Consider the following 19,223-nt stretch of genomic DNA (forward strand, 5'->3'; position numbering starts at 1 on the left):
TCAGAAGAATGGCCAAATCTAGAGATTCTGTGTGTAAAAATGTTCCAAAATTAAAATATATGGGCTGAGTGTGGTGACTTGCATTTTTAAGGCTAACACTTATGAGCAGAGGCAAGCTGTTTTCCAAGAATTTGAGTCCGTCCTGATCTACAAAGTGAGACTGGAGCTAGCCAGAAGTACAAGTGAGACCCCATTTCAAAATAAATAGTTCCTCCAATTAATAACAGCATCTTTCATCAAAGCATTATTTTTCTCAAAGAACCGGTGATAAGTAAGGGATATTTTCTAATTCTCAGGCATTTATCAGTTTCATTTATTGTGTTTAAAGTCCACTTAATTTCATGTCAATATCCCCTACCTTGTGATTCTGTTTCTCCAACAAACAGAAAACTATGTGCTGACACATGATGTGCTCAGTACTGAGAAGTGATTAATGAATCACCAGTCTGGGCTGGGCTTGTAAAGTCCTTGTTAGGAAGCACATACAGTATATAAGGCTCCTTCTCCTTGACAGTTTCCTTTCAAATCACCTCCTGAATTCAGTTGAGTCATAGTTCTTCCTCTCAGCTCACAGATGAATGCTGCAAAGGTTGAAACGAGTTCCATGGGCATGCTGCAGAGGGCAGACCTCACTGCTGCAGACTGCCTGCAGGAGGGAGAAATGGGTATGCATTTTAATGCACTTTAAATTAAGCTAAAGGGATAGAGGGAAGTTTCAACAGAGACCCTCAGAGGAGCTGAGTGTCCTGCCTGTTAGCCTGCCATGGTGAATCTCTGTAGAAGTGGTGATGTTTGGAGGCATCTGTTATATAAGTTACTCTATCAGAGTATTTAATACTCAAGTATTTCTGAGCAAGAGAAATGAATAATGGATTAACCACAAGAGCCTAAGCCATAGGATTTGTTTGCTTTGGTTTTGATTTTTGGTTGTTTGGTTGCTTTTGAGGTTAGGGTTTTGTTGTATATTCGTTTTCATTTGTTTCTTTAGCGTGTTTTTGGTGTGTGTGTGTGTGTGTGTGTGTGTGTGTGTGTGTGTGTGTGTGTGTGTATATAGCTTGCTAGGACACTCTGGTGAATTAGAGGATGTTGCTGTAGAGCATGCTCCTTATAACCCAGAGTGAAGGAAGCTCTAACAGCACAGTTTTCAATGAACACAGCTGTGAAGTTCCCTGTGGTACTGGGGCTTTGCATAGGTGCTTCAAAAGGAAGAGGAAAGGTGAGGTACAGGGTGAAGCTGAATCCACCCCCCCCCCCCCACCAGCAAATCTTCTGGCATGTATGGTTTGTGCTAAATTACAGAAAATGAACAATCCTTTGGAATTTCTGTTTCAGTATTCAGAAAGAAAACCCTTTTCTACATGGAAACTGTTTCATTCTTTTATTTTTTTATTTCTTTCTACCCTCTTTCATTACTTTAATTTTTGTTTGCTTGTTTGTTTTACTGAAAAAAAATATTGGTTTTCCTGGAAAACAGTGTTCATACTCACCAAGAAAGCAAGATCAAAAAACTGTAGATGCTTTTCAACTGAACAAAAATTGTTCCATAATTGGAACATTTTATTTTCTGAATAGATATACATACACACCCCATAGTTCTGTGAGAGAACTTATCCTGAGTTGAGAATTTATCATACTGTTTTTTGTATATGCTTCAAATTTTTCATAATAAACACTTGAGGTTTAAATAAAAGAAGGAGAAACAAGAAGAGGAGGAGTTAGTATATAAAATTAAAACTATTTTGTGCATTCTTATATATTTCCTGCAACATTATAAACTCATTTATGACTTTTAGAGCCCCTGTAATAGATTCTTTAGAAATATATAAGTAGATATATCCATGTAGTCTTACTATTAAAACTTTTATCTCTTTTCATGATGATTGACTGTGATTTCTTATTCTTGCCCTTCTGTCCTGGACAGGACCCCCAGAGTCAAACTAGAATGGTGTGAGCAGACATCCTTGCCTTGTTCTGGGTCACTGCAGAAAAGCATTTGTGCTGACTGATTTTTGTTTTTGTGTATCATGGTCTTAATTAGGGATTCTATGCTTGGAGGAAACACCATGGCCAAAGTAATTTGGGAATTAGAGTGTTGATTGGGCTTACATAGCACTGTTCATCTCTGAAGAAAATCAGGCCAGGAATTCACACAGGGCAGGAACCTGGAGTCAGCAGCTGACACAGAGGCTGTTGAGGGGTACTGCTTACTAACTTGCTCCTAGCAATTTGCTCCTAATTCTTCTTATAGAAGACAGGACAACCATCCCAGGAATGACATCACCCACAATGCACTGGGTTCTTCCACACCAATCACTAATTAAGAAAATGTAGCACTGTCTTTCCTACAACCCAGACTTATGGAGGTGTTCTATTAATTCGGGTCCCCTACTTCCAAATGACTTTAGCTTATGTCAAGTTGACATAAACCTATCCAGTACAAACATTTTCTCAAGTTAGGGAAGTTCCCTCAATTCTTAATGTGCTCAGAATTGTTATTTTGGATTTACCTAGAATTTTGAACATGCTTTTGCCGATTTTAATGAAATGGTTGTTTTAATTTTCTTATTCTGGTAATATATTGAATTACATATCATTAGGTGGTTCTTTAGAGTGAGTGAGTGAATTATCTAGTTAGCTACATTCATAGAGAGATAGAACAGGGTCTGATAGTTCTCTCAGCCTCTTACTCAATATTTAGCCAAGATCAGCCTTGAAGTCCTTACTTTTTTGTACTAGTAGCCACATTCCTGAGCCACCACTCCTGGCACATTGATTTTTTTCCTCTTTATTATTATTATTATGGTTTCTTCAGCCCTAAGTAGGTCAATTCATATATCTATAGATATACAAATATCTATAGATACTATATCTCTAGATATACTATATCTCTAGATACTATACTATAGATATACTATATCTATAGATACTATACAATTGGCGTCCCACACGGGGCCTGGGAAAAGACAGAGGACACGGGAAGGAACACTGCTGGTTTACAGCTCCATGGAAGAAGAAAATAATTAAAGAAAATTCATACCAGAGAAGGTTGGTATGGGCTAAGCTGGAGCAGTGCTAAACCCGCTTGCTAGATTTTCACTTAGATTCAGCAGTGAGATAATCAGGATCTAGGAACGTAACAGGCAGTTAGCCGCAGCTTCCAGAAGCTGCTTTTTTAGGCGTAAGAAAAGAAAGGGTTTAATAAAAAGGATTTAATAATTAAGTGGATTAGCCGCAGTTAGAAACTGCATCAGTGGGATTGCAAGCTTGTACAACCACTCTGGAAATCAGTCTGGCGGTTCCTCAGAAAATTGGACATAGTACTACCGGAGGATACAGCAATACCTCTCCTGGGCATATATCCAGAAGATGCCCCAACCGTTAAGAAGGACACATGCTCCACTATGTTCATAGCAGCCTTATTTATATTAGCCAGAAGCTGGAAAGAACCCAGATGCCCCTCAACAGAGGAATGGATACAGAAAATGTGGTACATTTACACAATGGAGTACTACTCAGCTATTAAAAAGAATGAATTTATGAAATTCCTAAGCAAATGGATGGACCTGGAGGGCATCATCCTGAGTGAGGTAACCCAATCACAAAGGAACTCGCACAATATGTACTCACTGATAAGTGGATATTAGCCCAGAAACTTAGGCTACACAAGATATAAGATATAATTTGCTAAACGCATGAAACTCAAGAAGAACAAAGACCAAAGTATGGACACTTTGCCCCTTCTTAGAAATGGGAACAAAACACCCATGGAAGGAGTTACAGAGACAAAATTTGGAGCTGTGATGAAAGGATGGACCATCTAGTGATTGCCATATCCAGGGATCCATCCCATAATCAGCTTCCAAACGCTGACACCATTGCATACACTAGCAAGATTTTGCTGAAAGGACTCAGATATAGATGTCTCTTGTGAGACTATGCCGGGACCTAGCAAACACAGAAGTGGATGCTCACAGTCAGCTATTGAATGGACCACAGGGCCCCCAATGGAGGAGCTAGAGAAAGTACGCAAGGAGCTAAAGGGAACTGCAACCCTATAGGTGGAACAACAACATGAACTAACCAGTACCCCGGAGCTCTTGACTCTAGCTGCATATGTATCAAAAGATGGCCTAGTCAGCCATCACTGGAAAGAGAGGCCCTTTGGACTTGCAAACTTTATATGCCCCTTACAGGGGAACGCCAGGGCCAAAAAGTTGGAGTGGGTGGGTAGGGGGTTGGGGTTGGGGTGGGTATGGGGGACTTTTGGGATAGCATTGGAAATGTAAACGAGGAAAATACCTAATTAAAAAAAGAGAGAGAGAGAAAAAAAAAGAAACTGCATCAGGCGGGAAGAAAATGTCCCAGAAGCAGAGAGAAATTTTAGGGGTGCCCTGCTTTGATCTCTCTGGGCCTTACAGCAGAAGTTCTCTGCCCTCTTTGTGTTTTTGTCTAAGGTATTGTCTAATGTCTGGTGCACCAGTCCGTTTACATGTCAATTCATGTGTGGTTTTTTTTTCGTTGTCTGAATGACTGAATGTTCTGTGTTTTCATGTTAGAAAATAAAGATGACTAAATCTTTCTCTGTTGGTATAACAAAGCTGAGAGTGGCCACAGGCTTTAGCCAGAAATCAGGCACATAGCAGGAGGGCCCCTGCTGGAGAAACTGTTCTTTAAAGGAAAAAAGGAGAGTCTGCAGCCTCATAATTTTGGGGCAGAAAAAGCTGATAGATGGTTTGTTCTAAGAAAATTCTCTGCATTCGTGATTATTGCGTTTAGCCAATGATAAAGTGCTTTTTATCTTATGATTGTAGTTAGAAAAATTAATATTCTCTGATTGGTCTAAGTGTAACTGCTTCATTTGTTTGTTTTTTTTTTTATTGGTAATGTGCTCTGCATGTTTTCACAATCAGCTCATAAGTTATTGGTTAAGATTAAATAATTGTTACATTGGTAACAGAAGGTTAGCCTTAAATTGACAACTCAAGAGTCTTTTCATAAGCAGGCCAAAAAACTGGGCCTCCTAAGAGACTTTTAGCTGAGATAATATTTAATGTGATTCTTATCCTAGAAAGTAAGATTAAGATAAGATTTAAAGCAATGTCTCTTTAATGAAGCATTAAAGTTTACATTGTCATACATTCATAGATATAAATTGGCAGCCAAATTTCGCAATGTAGTAGAGAAGTTTTAATGTTGAATCTTAAAGTGATAAATTGTTTTGAAATTGAGTTTTGCTTTCCCAAGGTTATAGTTACAATCCAATATTACTAAGGAACTTAGTAGTTCAAAAATTCGGTCTTCATTACGTGAGAGCCATAATGCTTGAGTTGGAAAAATTTTTCTTATGTTCGAGTTATTGCAAGTTCAGAGCAGCCTCGGGGAAGCTGGCTCGAAATCTCCTTTGTTTCACAAACAGTGACTGAGGAACTTCCCGTGATCTCCAACCTTACCTCTCCCTGCCTTCAGGGAAGATTCCTTAAGATTCAGAGGGAATATCTTTTAATACCTAGGTTTTTTAGTTATACTAGAAAATTGTGGCCCAGAAAATCTAAGAAAAAAAATTGATTTGCTTCAAAATTTTATTTTCAAAGGCTTCCAAGAGATGTTAATTGGCTAAGACCTCACCTTAAACTCACCACAAGAGAACTTAAGCCTTTGTCAGGTGCTACTAAGTGAGACACAAATTAATTGACAAAGAACACAAATTAATTTGCAGAAAATAAAGAAAGCTTTTATAGTTGTTATCAATTATAATCAATGGCAATTAAATATTAGCTGTGCCCACAACAATTCTTTGGCAAGAGAAAACATTATTGTAAAGTTATTTTTCTCATCCTCCCAGCCGAGATTGTTGTCCCACGTGGAGCCAGCTAGCTGCTGGCTGCTGTAGGGTGGGGCCTTGGGACACACAGTTTCCCAGAGCTATAGTGGTTCCTCAGCGAACTCAGAAGAGGGCTGCTTTCACCTTTGCCCCATGAGCCTCCACATGTCCCAACCGGGGTAGCCGTATTTTTCCCCCGCTAAGACTCAGGGTTCTCTGCTGTCCTCGCTTGGGTTTTCTGGTCTACAACAAATTGGGCTGCCTTCAGCCTCTTCTGCCTGAGAAGGCCAAGGGTGGGCAAGGCCGAGGTGGTTTTCACCTCAAAACACAGTTTCAACATCCTATTAGAACCACTCTGGTGCTAATAAAGAATTGTAAAATATATTTGTGTGTTTTAGAAAACCTATAACAAAAATTGTGTCTTAAAAACCTGACTAAGTGTCTGTTCCGTGTTCAAAACAGCATTTAATTTTGTTATTACAGAATATTAATAATTGATCTATTACATACCATCATTTTAAATAAGATTGACAATCAATATCCCAAAGATAAGTTAAAATTGTTTTTATGCATGCTTTTGTATCTTCTATAAATTCATGCATGCATACATCCCAGTTACTGTGTTTAAAAACAACCCCTCTATTGGGAAATAACTAGATGTGAATTAGGTCACATGCTTATTCTTTGAGTTTCCCCTTGTTTCAGCACAGATAATTAAGTTGTGTGCTGTAGATGGTGTTTCAGAATGCTGAACAATTAAACCTTAATTTGTATATTAATAGTCAATGTTATATCTCAGAGCTCACAATTGCTTAAGATTGTTCGTCCTTCAGAAGCTATTAATTCTCAAATTTGCAATTGCTTATGCATATACAATTCATAGAAAAAATGCTGTCCTTTTAAGAAGGCAGTTTTTAGACATTTAATAAATTGTTCTAGATTGCCTAGACATCCTAAAGCAATGCCATGCTAGATTTATATCTCAGGCAATCTATAGGTCCTACATATAAGATAGATTGGATATATAATCTCGTTCTTTATATATTCAAAACAGTTATGATTTAAGATAATATTTTAATATTCTTGGAAATTGTGCATGTCAATTTCTGCTATTAGCGTCCTCAGTTACTGCTTGTCTCCACATAATAGTGTTAATTCTTGAAGACTTATACTTAATAAATTGCTGCAAATAAATACTCTTATTTCTAGTTAATAAATAAATAAATTATGCACATGTGACTATTAATAACTTTTCAAGCTTTCTAGTTACAACCGCTCCTTAAGAGAAACAATTGAAAGTGCAGTTAGTCACTGGCCATGTTACATGAATACTGACTATAACAGTCAAGTAGTTGAGATGTTTTGTCAACAAGTTATTAATTCTAAAGGACAAGATATTGTGGAACTTTAAAACTTTAACTTCTTAAAAGACAAAGAAGGGGGAAATTATATCCCCGTGCATATTATTTAGTGCATTCCCATGCACACTATTTAAATCATACTTTTATTTTAGAATTTTAAAATTTGGATGTCAAAGAGTTTAATAAATGCTTTACAGTATCTTAAAAGGATCTACTTATTGGCATATGGTTTGATTAGTCATTTAATAGAGTCATAATGATTTTTCTCTTTTCTTCAATGTGACCAGTCATTCTAACTCAATCTTGGACTGGTCTAATATTAAGTCCAATATTAGAGATTCCTATTGTAGATAGCTAAAATTAATTACCTAGCAAAGTTAATTTAGAGCTCAACCTCCACTTCCAGAGATTCTCTGGCTTTCCTGCAATTCTCAAAAACCAGCTCCCCCACACCTGGAGGCCAGAGCCTAAGCTTGATTGTTGCTAATTTGCAACTGAATAATTACCTGGGCTTCCCCAAAAGAAGCTTTATACTGTTGCTTTTCACTGTCCCACCTTTGTTTCTCAAGCAGGCCAGCAATGCCCTTCAGCCTGTCTACAGCAGATGTAAAACCTCGCCTCCAACAAGGCAGGATGGCAGTTATTAATTTTCCTCAAGAAGAATTCTAAGTACATATTGTGGCTTTGGTCTGATTTGGGAATATGGTGTGAGATGAAGGCCTGACAGTCAATGATGGGCAACCAGATTACGGAATCATACCAATCTAAGACAGGGGTACATGCCAAAAGGCAGTGGTTATTGATAAAACACCACAGAGCCATGTTTGTGTAATTTATTACACATCCTAGCTGCATGTAACCTCCTATGACGGAATTGGATGGTTCGGAGGATCTGAGATCCTAATTCCCAGGCAGGACTTTAGAGCATAAATAAATTTTATGCCTCGGTCCAGTTTTGTTTTATATTATTTAAAGGAAGAGAAATGTTACCTCCTTCCAGCCTAGCTAGGCTGGCCTCAGACCATCTTAGGCAGAGCCACCTGCTGTGCTGCTTCTCAGCACTCTCCTTTGATGTGCCACTACCTGCCTGAGGCCGAACCTGCCTGAGGCCAAACCGGTTCTCTGAGATTTGGTTCTCAGAGATTTTCCAGAGTTAGCACTTAAAAGGCTGATCTGTCTACTTCGAAGGAATTTTGCCTGGCTGGGAATGGGCCTCCCCTCTTTTTTATAAAGCATGTTTGCCAACATTAAAGTTGAGCTTTGATCAGAATCTTCTCTTAGCTCTATCCTTTCTCTTGCTGCCTAGATTCCCTCTTTTCTTCCAGATTCCAAGATGCCTTCCAGGCTTGAACCCAGACATGTGAGCTGCTGGCTGGCCTCAACACTATACTATAGATATACTATATAGATATAGTATAGATAGTATATCTATAGATATAGTATATCTATAGATAACCCTGTTGATGTTTCTTCTTCATTCTGATCTTCACTTTTTCTGTTTCTTGCTCTTTCATTGGCCTTTAGTCAATAACTGGAAGATTACATGACAAAAAGTCTGTTTCCCTTTCCTCTAGTGTTTTGTGATCCAAGGACATCATTTATGGACTGAAAACTTCTGTGAAGGGGTTTGCACTAGGGGAGTACAAGCCAAATGTACATGATTCTGGGGTAAATTTTATATTTTTCTATAAAAGGTTTTCAAAATTGACATTCTCAGATTTATATTTTCAGGTAAAAAAATCCAAGGAAAATGTTTCAGAATCATCTCCACTGTGTCTCCTGTTAAACTTTACTGCTGCTATGGAGTGATCATGGTCCTCACTGTAGCTGTAATTGCTCTTTCAGTTGCTTTGTCAGGTAAGTGACTTATTCTCCAAATTCTGCAGCACTCTGTCCATATTCACACTGTCAGTTATACTTACTGATCACTGTGACCCAGGCATTGTGGGAAGGGCTCTAGAGAAATCACACTAGAAATTCCTATTGTCTGTGAACTTAGGTTCGAGCAGTAAGATGCAGTGAAGGAACACATAGCCCATGGTGTACACAGGAGTCTTGACTCAACATCCCTGGGAAGATGACATCCTGCAAGCTCTAGACAGACATGCAGGGGACATAGGTCCCCTTGGGGAACTATTCAAGGCAGAGAACAAGGAGAGGAAATCTCAAAGTAGGAACCTCAAGGAGTAGGAACCCAAATCTGCAGCTAAAGGGAAGTGAGGACAGTAAGGAGTCATATGGTTGGGAAGGGTAGAGAACCCATGACCCATGGGTAGAAAGTTCTATAATATATGATTCCTAAGGGATTAGTTGTGGACTGTTTTGAATAATGTGATAAAATCTTATATAACTTTGCTGCCATAGCTGGAGTAAATATTCCATGATATTGGTTTATATCATAGTTTCTGGAGACAGGGCTTCTCTGTGTACCCCTGGTTGCCCTGATACTCAGTATTTATACCAGGCTGGCTTTGAACTTGGAGATCAGCCTGCCTCTGGTTCTCAAGTGCTAGAATTAAAGGTGTGAACCACCAACACCAAATAATGCAATCAACTTTAACTGCACTAATGACAAATACATAAGTTTAAAGGAGTAAACATTTTCCAGTAAATATTAGTCAGTGTAACCTGAACTGCTATGTAACCCTAAAAATACTCAGATAAGAGAAATGACATCACGCTCACTGCTCGCAGCATTTGTCCCTTTCACTGAACCTTCACGGTACTGGGTATGAGAACTGGGAGCAACTATGACACGGTCCCCCACACTAAAAATATTTAGGGGATCATTTCCTGAACTTAACATTTTTGCTTCAAAAGTCACTTGTTTCTTGAAACTCACTAGAACTTTGAAGAGCAGCATATTCATTCTGATATGTTTTTTGTGTTTTTTGCTTTTGTTTTTTCAAGACAGGGTGTCTCTGTGTAGCCCTGGCTGTCCTGGAATTCACTCTGTAGACCAAGCTGGCCTCGAACTCAGAAATCTACCTGTCTCTGGCCCCAAGTGCTGGGATTAAAGTCATGTGACACCACTGCCTGGCTTCATTCTGATATATTAAAGCAAGGAAAAGGAGATGGTAGGAAAGAAAAATGTGCGTATTGTTTCTAAGACATGCTCTGAAATTTTGCTGCATTCAGACCTTCTTATACACACACACAGAAATATTCACCAACAGCAGCAACAGCCTACACACACATGCTTGCACAATTGCACGCACACACACACACACACACACACACATTACTTTAATAGACTCACAGGTGAACACATTACACAGTTCCATCAACATAGCCACTCAAAAACTTGCCAAGTCCCAAACCCTCGTACCTAGCTAACTTTTACACAGAATAGCCATTCTGAAGCCATGAAGCTTTGCTGATGGTTTAGCCTTTCATTGTCAGTCACATTTTTATACACTTCTCTGCCACACACACAAAAAAATTGTGGTAGAGTTGAAACTACAAGCACAATTCTGCTTTTAAACTTTTCACAACTGACAGCCTGTTACTTACATTCTGCCCTTCCTCATCACTTTATGTTACTCTTCCTTCTTCTCCTATGTACATGGTATTCCATGCCCACACACACATCTGCTCACATTGTACACAATAGGCTGGGGCTGCATGTGAGGGAGTACAATGGGCTTGTTTTCTTTGAACTTGGGTGCCCTTCCTTAATATTATACTTTCTAAGTCCCACCACTTTGGAACAAATTTCATTTACAGCTAAAAAATTCTGGTCTGGACCTGTAAGATATTTACATTGTCTGTTATTTAGGTCCATTTACATGCTATTATAGACACTGAGGCAATAAACAAGGATGTGCAAGTATCTCTGTGGTAGGATGTTGAGTTCTCTTCATATATTCCCGGGATGGCATAGTTGGGTCACATGGCAGGTCTATTTTTAAGTTTTCTGAGGACCCTCCAAATGGGCTATATCAGCTTGTACTCCTACCAGCAGTAAATAAGTGTTCCCGAGTCTGCACGTGCTCCTAAGCAAGCTGAGTTTTGCCTACCTATGCCTCCCAATTGCTAGGGTTAAAGGCATATATATACCACCACTCCCCAGCATGGTTGTCAGATTTTTTTTTTTTTTTCAAGACAGGGTTTCTCTGTATAGTCCTGGCTGTCCTGGAACTTACTCTGTAAACCAGGCTGGCCTCAAACTCAGAAATACCACCTGCCTCTGCCTCCCGAGTGCTGGGATTAAAGGCATGTGCTGTCAGATTTCTTAAGGATAGCCAACCTGAGTAGATATAACAAGAGCCAGTGTGTGTGTGTGTGTGTGTGTGTGTGTGTGTGTGTGTGTGTGTGTGTGTGTATGTGTGTGTGATAGAATTATAGAAAGTTTATGATCAAAATTTTGGATTCAAAAACCAGTTGACCCTGCCATGTTTTGCACGCTGGAATTTCCTAATAGTAAAATCCAGGCAAGTGAGGAGTTTCCTTTCTTTTGTTAGAGAAAAAGAGGATGTGAAGGAAGATTATGGGAAAGGAAGGTATGTGATTCTAGGAATCCAGGACAGTCCTAAGGAGTTGATGGCCTAGAAATGAGTTCCTCGCAGGTTATGGTCACTTTGGTCCTAGCACTCAGAAAGCACATCCAAGTGGATTACTGCAGCTCCAGATAAGTTCAGTCTACACAGTGAGATAAAGGCCAGGCAGTGGGACACAGCTAGATTCTGTCTCAAAACACAAAATACAAAGGAAAAAAAGAAAAAAAAAAAAAACCAAACATTTCTTTAGAGCCTCCTGGAAGGCTCTGGATTGGGGACCTTCATGCTGTGAGGGGTCTCTTAGTGATTAGTCAGGAAAACTACAGTGCAAGCCCCAACTTCACAAGTGAGATTTGGATGGCTAGGCAAAGGGCCCAGACATGGAAATGTCTCTTTATTACATTTTACATCACTGTCTTGATTTTAGTGAGAAATAAAATCCCAGCCATGGAAGACCGTGAACCTTGCTACACCGCATGCCCAAGTGGCTGGATTGGATTTGGAAGTAAATGCTTTTATTTTTCTGAAGACATGGGAAACTGGACCTTCAGTCAGTCCTCCTGCGTAGCATCAAATTCCCATCTAGCACTGTTTCACAGCCTGGAGGAGCTGGTGAGAAATGATCAATAATAGATTTGTTGTGTGTCTGTTGAATATGTACTGCCTTGATATAGGGAGCATGAGGCTAAATCATGAGGAAGGATCTCACCCAGGCAGGTGGGGTTTATGCGGAGATCCGTAGTTTTTGACATTTCCTGATGTTATTGCTTCTGGCTTGAGCCCTAAGCTATTGTAGAGATCTGCTCTTGTGTAGTGCTCACAGTAATATCTTCCAGGCCAGGCATACAATCTCCTGAAGAGGTTTTCTGAAGAGATACCATGTGGTCATGTAAGCTTTTCTCCAAGCATTCACATGTTGCATACTGAACGAGGCATCTATTAAAAATGGCAAGGACATCATAAATCATGGACTTCCAAGCCAGAGTTGGACAGGTGATCATTATTATATCTTAGGTTATGGATGTAAAATGCTTACACTGAGAACTGAGGGTCATTATAGCTCCAAAATTGAAGACCCTGAGTTACTCGATGTTGCCATCCTGAGAGGAAGCTTTATGGTGGAAACTCAAAGGTCATGTGAAACTGAGAGACACATATATTTCCTTTATCTGTGTTGTGACAGAATTTTCTGAAGAGATACAAGGGGACTTCTGACCACTGGATTGGCCTGCACAGAGCATCAACACAGCACCCTTGGATATGGACAGACAACACTGAATATAGCAACTTGTACGTTTTCAGAAAACTTTCCCTTATACTGTGTTTATTTGCTGTGAAATGTGTGAGTTGTATCTGTAAGAGATGAATGACTATATCATGTGAAGCCAACTTTACTGAGAAGAAAGAAAACATAAATCTTCAAAGTGCAGGTGTGGCTCAGAGCCAGATTGTCTGCTTACACTCAGAGCCATCACCAGCAACACCACCACATCACAAACCTAAGTCCTTCGGATATGCTCCCATTTATTGGCCATGATTTTCAAGGCATTTACTTAATTCAATTTCTCTCAAAACCTTTCACATGGTGATGATATCTAGGGGAGTTATTGTCTGCTCCATCACCAATGGAAAACTTTTCTTTGCTGGTGTCAGAACTATAGGTGGGTGTTGGGGGCTCCAAAGCCCAGCAAGCCAGTGCAGAACTGCATGGGTAAGACTTGTTGGTTCTCTGTTTGCACTGTACCTGTTCACTGAAGCAAAGACTCAGGGGATATTGGGAACCTCTCTAAAGTCTTCTCATCAAAACTCATGAGATAGCTCTTGTGTGTGAGCATGGCTAGCCATTTTGAGTGGAGTCATTTCACTGGAGTGATAAAACACAGACCCATTCACAGCCATCATAAAAGGCCTTTCAGACATTTACTAAGAATTGGGTTTTTCCTCACTTGTATAACTTATATAAAATACTTCAAAGTAGAACTGAAAATCTCCATCAGTGAGGTCAGATGTGGCAGCAGTTTGTTTGAAAATGGCAGCAAACACCAGTCAATTTCCTTGTACACATTACATAGTTCAACACTGAAGAATAATGAAGGTGTGGTTCAAATTGAGCCCTGAAGATGTAAAACATTCTCAGTGCAACTAGCACTGGTGTTTAAATGCACTGTTGACGTGTGCAGTAACTATTGATTGTTTATTTATTTATTTATTTATTTATTTATTTTGATTTAGGGTTCTCACGAGAGGAGGAGGAGAATGTGGCTTCCTGAGTGATAATGGGATCAGCAGTGGCAGGAGCTACACACATAGGAAGTGGATTTGTAGCAAGTTTGTCAGTAGTTGTAAATCCAGAGTAGGAAGTGTACCAAGGCATGTGTGAGAATCAATCAGATGCTCTATGACCTGTTATCTACAGTTGGTGCTCTGCTCCTGATCAACCAAAACCATTATCAAAAACCAAAACCATTATCAAAATCCAGCAATAATCACATTGACAGCCAAGATGAAAATTAGTTTAGAGGAGTGTTGGGCACCGGACAACCTGAGTAGGAGACAACCTGAGTCCCGCCAGAGTACTGGTGCTCTGGGCGGCCATACTCAGGAGTACTGCTGCAAACTTTCAACGTGGCCCCGGGTGGGTGTCTGGCTGTGGGAAGCCAGAGAACCCCAGCCCGCGGGAGTTGGGGTGTGTGGACAAGTGGCATTCCGAGGTCTCTGAGCCTCATGGATGCCAGAGATAACAGGTTCTCCGTCTCGAGCATCCCAGACACCGTTGGACACTGTGAAAGAGCTAAGGACAAAGTGGGAGCCCAGGGGGCAGCTTGGACAATTTTTCCTGATCTGAAAAGAATCTAGTAAAGAGTAAAATTCAAATGGCATACACACGTATGGAATTCTCAAAAAAGATGAGACTCTCGCCTCGCCCCCTGCTGTCTCCTCCCTTTGGTCCTGGGGATGGCCAAGCACTATTTATTGATATTGATCTTACTTCCTGTGCTAAGCACATTATTTTGAGAAATGTTTTGCAGTTCTTATCAAGTTTAGTGTATCTGGTTTTATACTGAAGTCTTTGGTCCATGTCGAACTAAGTTTGGTACAGAGTGATAAGTATGATATATTTGCATTTTTCTAATAAAGACAGTTTGAAGATCAGTTTCACCAGTTTCATTTGTTGAAGATGCTGGCTTTTTATCTGGTGTGTATTTATAGATTCTTTATCAAACATCAAGTGTCCAGGGGCTGGAGACTCTGCTGTTAAGAGCATTGGCTGCTCTTCCAGAGGAACACAGTTCAGTTCCCAGCACCCATGTGGCAGCTCACATCTATTTGTAACTCTAGCTCCAGGAGATTGACACTGTAACACAGACACACATACAGGTAAAACATCAGTGCACAGAACTGGAGAGACGACTCAGTGGTTAAGAGCACTGACTGCTCTTCCAGAGGTCCTGAGTTCAATTCCTACCAACCACATAAAATGAGGATCCTATGTCCTCTTCTGGTATGTCTGAAGACAGCAACAGTGTACTCACATACATTAAATAAATAAATAAATAAATAAATAAATAAATAAATAAATAAATGGATGGATCTTAGATGACCACAGGAGGAGGGACACTGAACCAAGGTTATCTACTGTCCCAAAAAATTAAAATCAATGCACATAAAAATAAATCCTTAAAAAAATGTGAGATGTCCATAAGCATGTAGACTTACATTTCTGTCATTAATATGATTCTGATGCTCAGCAGGTTTGCTTTTTGGTTTTGTTTTAACACTGTGCTGTTTGCATCACTATACCTTTGTAATAAAATCTGAGATCACAGAGAGTGATACCTCCAGCAAATTCTTTTATTGCTCAAGACTGTTTAACTATCATGTGTTTGTGTGTGTGTGTGTCAATATATAGCTAAAGATTGTCCTTTCAATATCTGTGAAGAATTGTGCTGGACTTTTAATAGGGATTACATGGAATCTGTAGATTGCTTTATGTAGGATGGTCATTTTTACTATATTAATCTTACTGATCCATGAGCATGGGAGATCTCTCCATCTTCTAAGTGTTTATCATCTGTAGGACCTTCCCAAAGGAATTTAGAGACTCACCTATATATACTATCATGTCTTCTGTGAAATAAGGTACTTTGACCTTTTTCTTTCCTATTTGTATCCTCGTGATCTCCTTCTGTTGTCTTATAGCTCTAGCTAAGCCTTCAAGTACTATATTGAAAAGGTATGGAGAGGGTGGAAAACCTTATCTTGTTCCTGATTTTAGTGGAAATGCTTTGAGTTTCTCTCTATTTAGGTTGATGTTGGCAGGATGTTAGCTGTAACCTTCATTTCTTATGTTGACTTTCATCATAAATTGATGTTGAATTTTTTTTCTAAATGTGATTTTTTTTCATCTAATGAGATGATCACATGGTTATGTCCTTTGAACCATCCCTATATCTCTGATATGATATCTACTTGATCATGGTTGATGATCTTTTTTTATTGTTCTTACAATTCAGATTGAGAATTTTTGTATCTATGTTCATAATGGAAATTTGTTGGTAATACTCTTTCTTTGTTGTGTGTTAGGTGTATCAGACTAATTGTGGCCTTGTTTGTAAAAAAAAAAATTATACAATGGTTCTACTGTTTATATTTCGTGGAATAATTTGAGGAGTTTTGACATCAAGTCTTTAAACGTTTGTGGAATTCTGTTCTAAATCAATCTATCCTGGGCCGTTTTTTGGTTGGTAGACATTTAATTACCACTTCTATTTCACTAGGGATTATATGTCTGCTCAAATGCCTGCCTAATATTGGTTTAACTTTGGTAAGTGGTATATGTCAACAAATTTATCCATGTCTTTTAATTTTTTCAATTAGGTATACTATAGATTTTTAAAATATGTCCTGGATTTCTTTGTTGCCTGTTGTTATATACACATTTTTCTCTAATTTTTTAATTTGCATTTTCCCTCACTGTCTTTTAGTTAAGTTGGCTAAGGATTTATGAATCCTCTTGATTTCATCAAAGAACCAACCGTTTATTACATTGATTCTTAGAATGGTGTTTGCTTATTGAAAGCTGTTTGTGTCTATTTTACTGATTTCAGCCCTCATTTTGATTATTTCTTGCTATCTACTTGCTCAAGTACTGTGAGCTACTCACCAGAGAAGAATACCCAGACACAGGTTTAATCCAATATAAAGCCTTTATTAGCCACCCGCGAACTAAACTGCCTCTTCAGGACCCCAGGGTAGGCCCAAGTTTATTCCAGTGTGAACTTTTGAGCACAAAACAAAACAAAACGAAACATACTGCCCCTCCAATTTTCTGTCTGTACCCAGAGCTGATCCTGTGCCACAGTGCTCTGTACCCACCCAAATATCTCCAGGAGAGAGCTGGTCTCCCAGGGATGCTGTGAGCACAGGTAAGACCAACACTTCTGCTCTGAGGGACCCACCCGGAGACCTCAGGACTCAGGAGTGGAGGAGCAGCTTGGGACAAGATCCTGCCAGTTTCCATCTGCACCCAGAGCTGATCCTGTGCCACAGCACTCCATACTGAAATACTGCCAGGGAGAGAGATGGTCTCCCAGGAGTTCTGGCACACCTGTGAGCATCACTTCTGTTCAAATTCTTGGCCCAAGAGGAACCAGCATAGTGTCATCGAGACACAGAAACCATTCAACAGCTAGGGACAGGACCTTTCAGGTTTCTGTCTGCACCCCAGAGCTGACACTGTTCCACATCTCTCCATACCCAATGTCCTCCTGGAGAGAACTGGTCTCCCAGGAGTACTGACAGGAAAGCTTGCAGGAAGGACAAGCCACAGTCAGAGACAGCAAAACCAGCTAACACCAGAGATATCCAGATGGTGAGAGGCAAGGGCAAGAACATGAGCAACAAAAGCAAGGCTATTTGGCATTATTAGAACCCAGTTCTCTCACCATAGCGAGCCCTGGATACTCCCAACAAACCAGAATAGCAAGAAGCGGATTTAAAGTCACATCTCATGATGATGATAGAGGACATTAAGAAGGACATAAATAACTCTCTTAAGGAAATAAAGGAGATTTTTCTATCCAGGGTCTCTCTGAGGCTGGCCTGCACAGGAGAGGCACAGGCTGTAAAAGCAACAGAGCTTCTTGGACAGGGTCCTTTCAGGCCTTCATCCTCATCCAGGAAGCAAAGCTGAACCTCAGACCTCTGTGCACCTTCCCTGCCAGAGGAGTGTTGGCCCTGGCCTACTAGGGAGTGCTCTGACCCTGGAACTCAGGAGAGAGCTAGTCTCCCAGGAGTGCTGACAAAGACTAACAGACTAACAGTAAGAAAAAGCTCCAGCCAGACACACCTAGAACATCTAACACCAGAGATTACCAGATGGCAACAGACAAGCATGAGAATCTTACTAACAGAAATCAAGACTGCTCAGCATTATCAGAACCCAGTACTCCCACCACAGTGAGTCCTGGATACCGCAACACACCAGAAAAAGCAATATTTGGATTTAAAATCATATCTAATGATGCTGGTAGCAGATTTTTTTTTTTTTTTTTTTTTAGCATATCTGGCTTATTTTACTTAAAATGTTTTCAAGATTCAGCTATATTGTAGTATGTATCAGATTTTTCTTTCTTTCTTTTTTTTTTTTCCATTTTTTATTAGGTATTTAGCTCATTTACATTTCCAATGCTATACCAAAAGTCCCCCTTACCCACCCACCCCCACTCCCCTACCCACCCACTCCCCCCCTTTGGCCCTGGCGTTCCCCTGTACCGGGGCACACAAAGTCTGCGTGTCCAATGGGCCTCTCTTTCCAGTGATGGCCGACTAGGCCATCTTTTGATACATATGCAGCTAGAGTCAAGAGCTCAGGGGTACTGGTTAGTTCATAATGTTTTTCCACCTATAGGGTTGAAGATCCCTTTAGCTCCTTGGATACTTTCTCTAGCTCCTCCATTGGGAGCCCTGTGATCCATCCATTAGCTGACTGTGAGCATCCACTTCTGTGTTTGCTAGGCCCCGGGATAGTCTCACAAGAGACAGCTACATCTGGGTCCTTTCGATAAAATCTTGCTAGTATATGCAATGGTGTCAGCGTTTGGATGCTGATTATGGGGTGGATCCCTGGATATGGCAGTCTCTACATGGTCCATCCTTTCATCTCAGCTCCAAACTTTGTTTCTGTAACTCCTTCCATGGGTGTTTTGTTCCCACTTCTAAGGAGGGGCATAGTGTCCACACTTCAGTCTTCATTTTTCTTGAGTTTCATGTGTTTAGGAAATTGTATCTTATATCGTGGGTATCCTAGGTTTTGGGCTAGTATCCACTTATCAGTGAGTACATATTGTGTGAGTTCCTTTGTGATTGTGTTACCTCACTCAGGATGATGCTCTCCAGGTCCATCCATTTGGCTAGGAATTTCATAAATTCATTCTTTTTAATAGCTGAGTAGTACTCCATTGTGTAGATGTACCACATTTTCTGTATCCATTCCTCTGTTGAGGGGCATCTGGGTTCTTTCCAGTTTCTGGCTATTATAAA

The 19,223-nt window shown here is 39.9% G+C and overlaps 1 protein-coding gene across 1 annotated transcript; it reads left to right on the forward strand.

The window, feature by feature from the left end:
• Window positions 1-517: 517 nt before the first annotated feature.
• Clec2h (C-type lectin domain family 2, member h) lies at window positions 518-15,507 on the forward strand. The gene is made up of 5 exons (NM_053165.5): window positions 518-665; window positions 8,914-9,039; window positions 12,109-12,293; window positions 12,865-12,971; window positions 13,914-15,507. Exons 1-5 carry the CDS (start codon window positions 575-577, stop codon window positions 14,059-14,061), a joined length of 657 nt encoding a protein of 218 aa, NP_444395.2. The 5' UTR covers window positions 518-574; the 3' UTR covers window positions 14,062-15,507.
• Window positions 15,508-19,223: the final 3,716 nt, after the last annotated feature.

The sequence above is a fragment of the Mus musculus genome, chromosome 6, assembly GCF_000001635.26.
Source record: "Mus musculus strain C57BL/6J chromosome 6, GRCm38.p6 C57BL/6J".
NCBI classification, from domain to species: domain Eukaryota; kingdom Metazoa; phylum Chordata; class Mammalia; order Rodentia; family Muridae; genus Mus; species Mus musculus.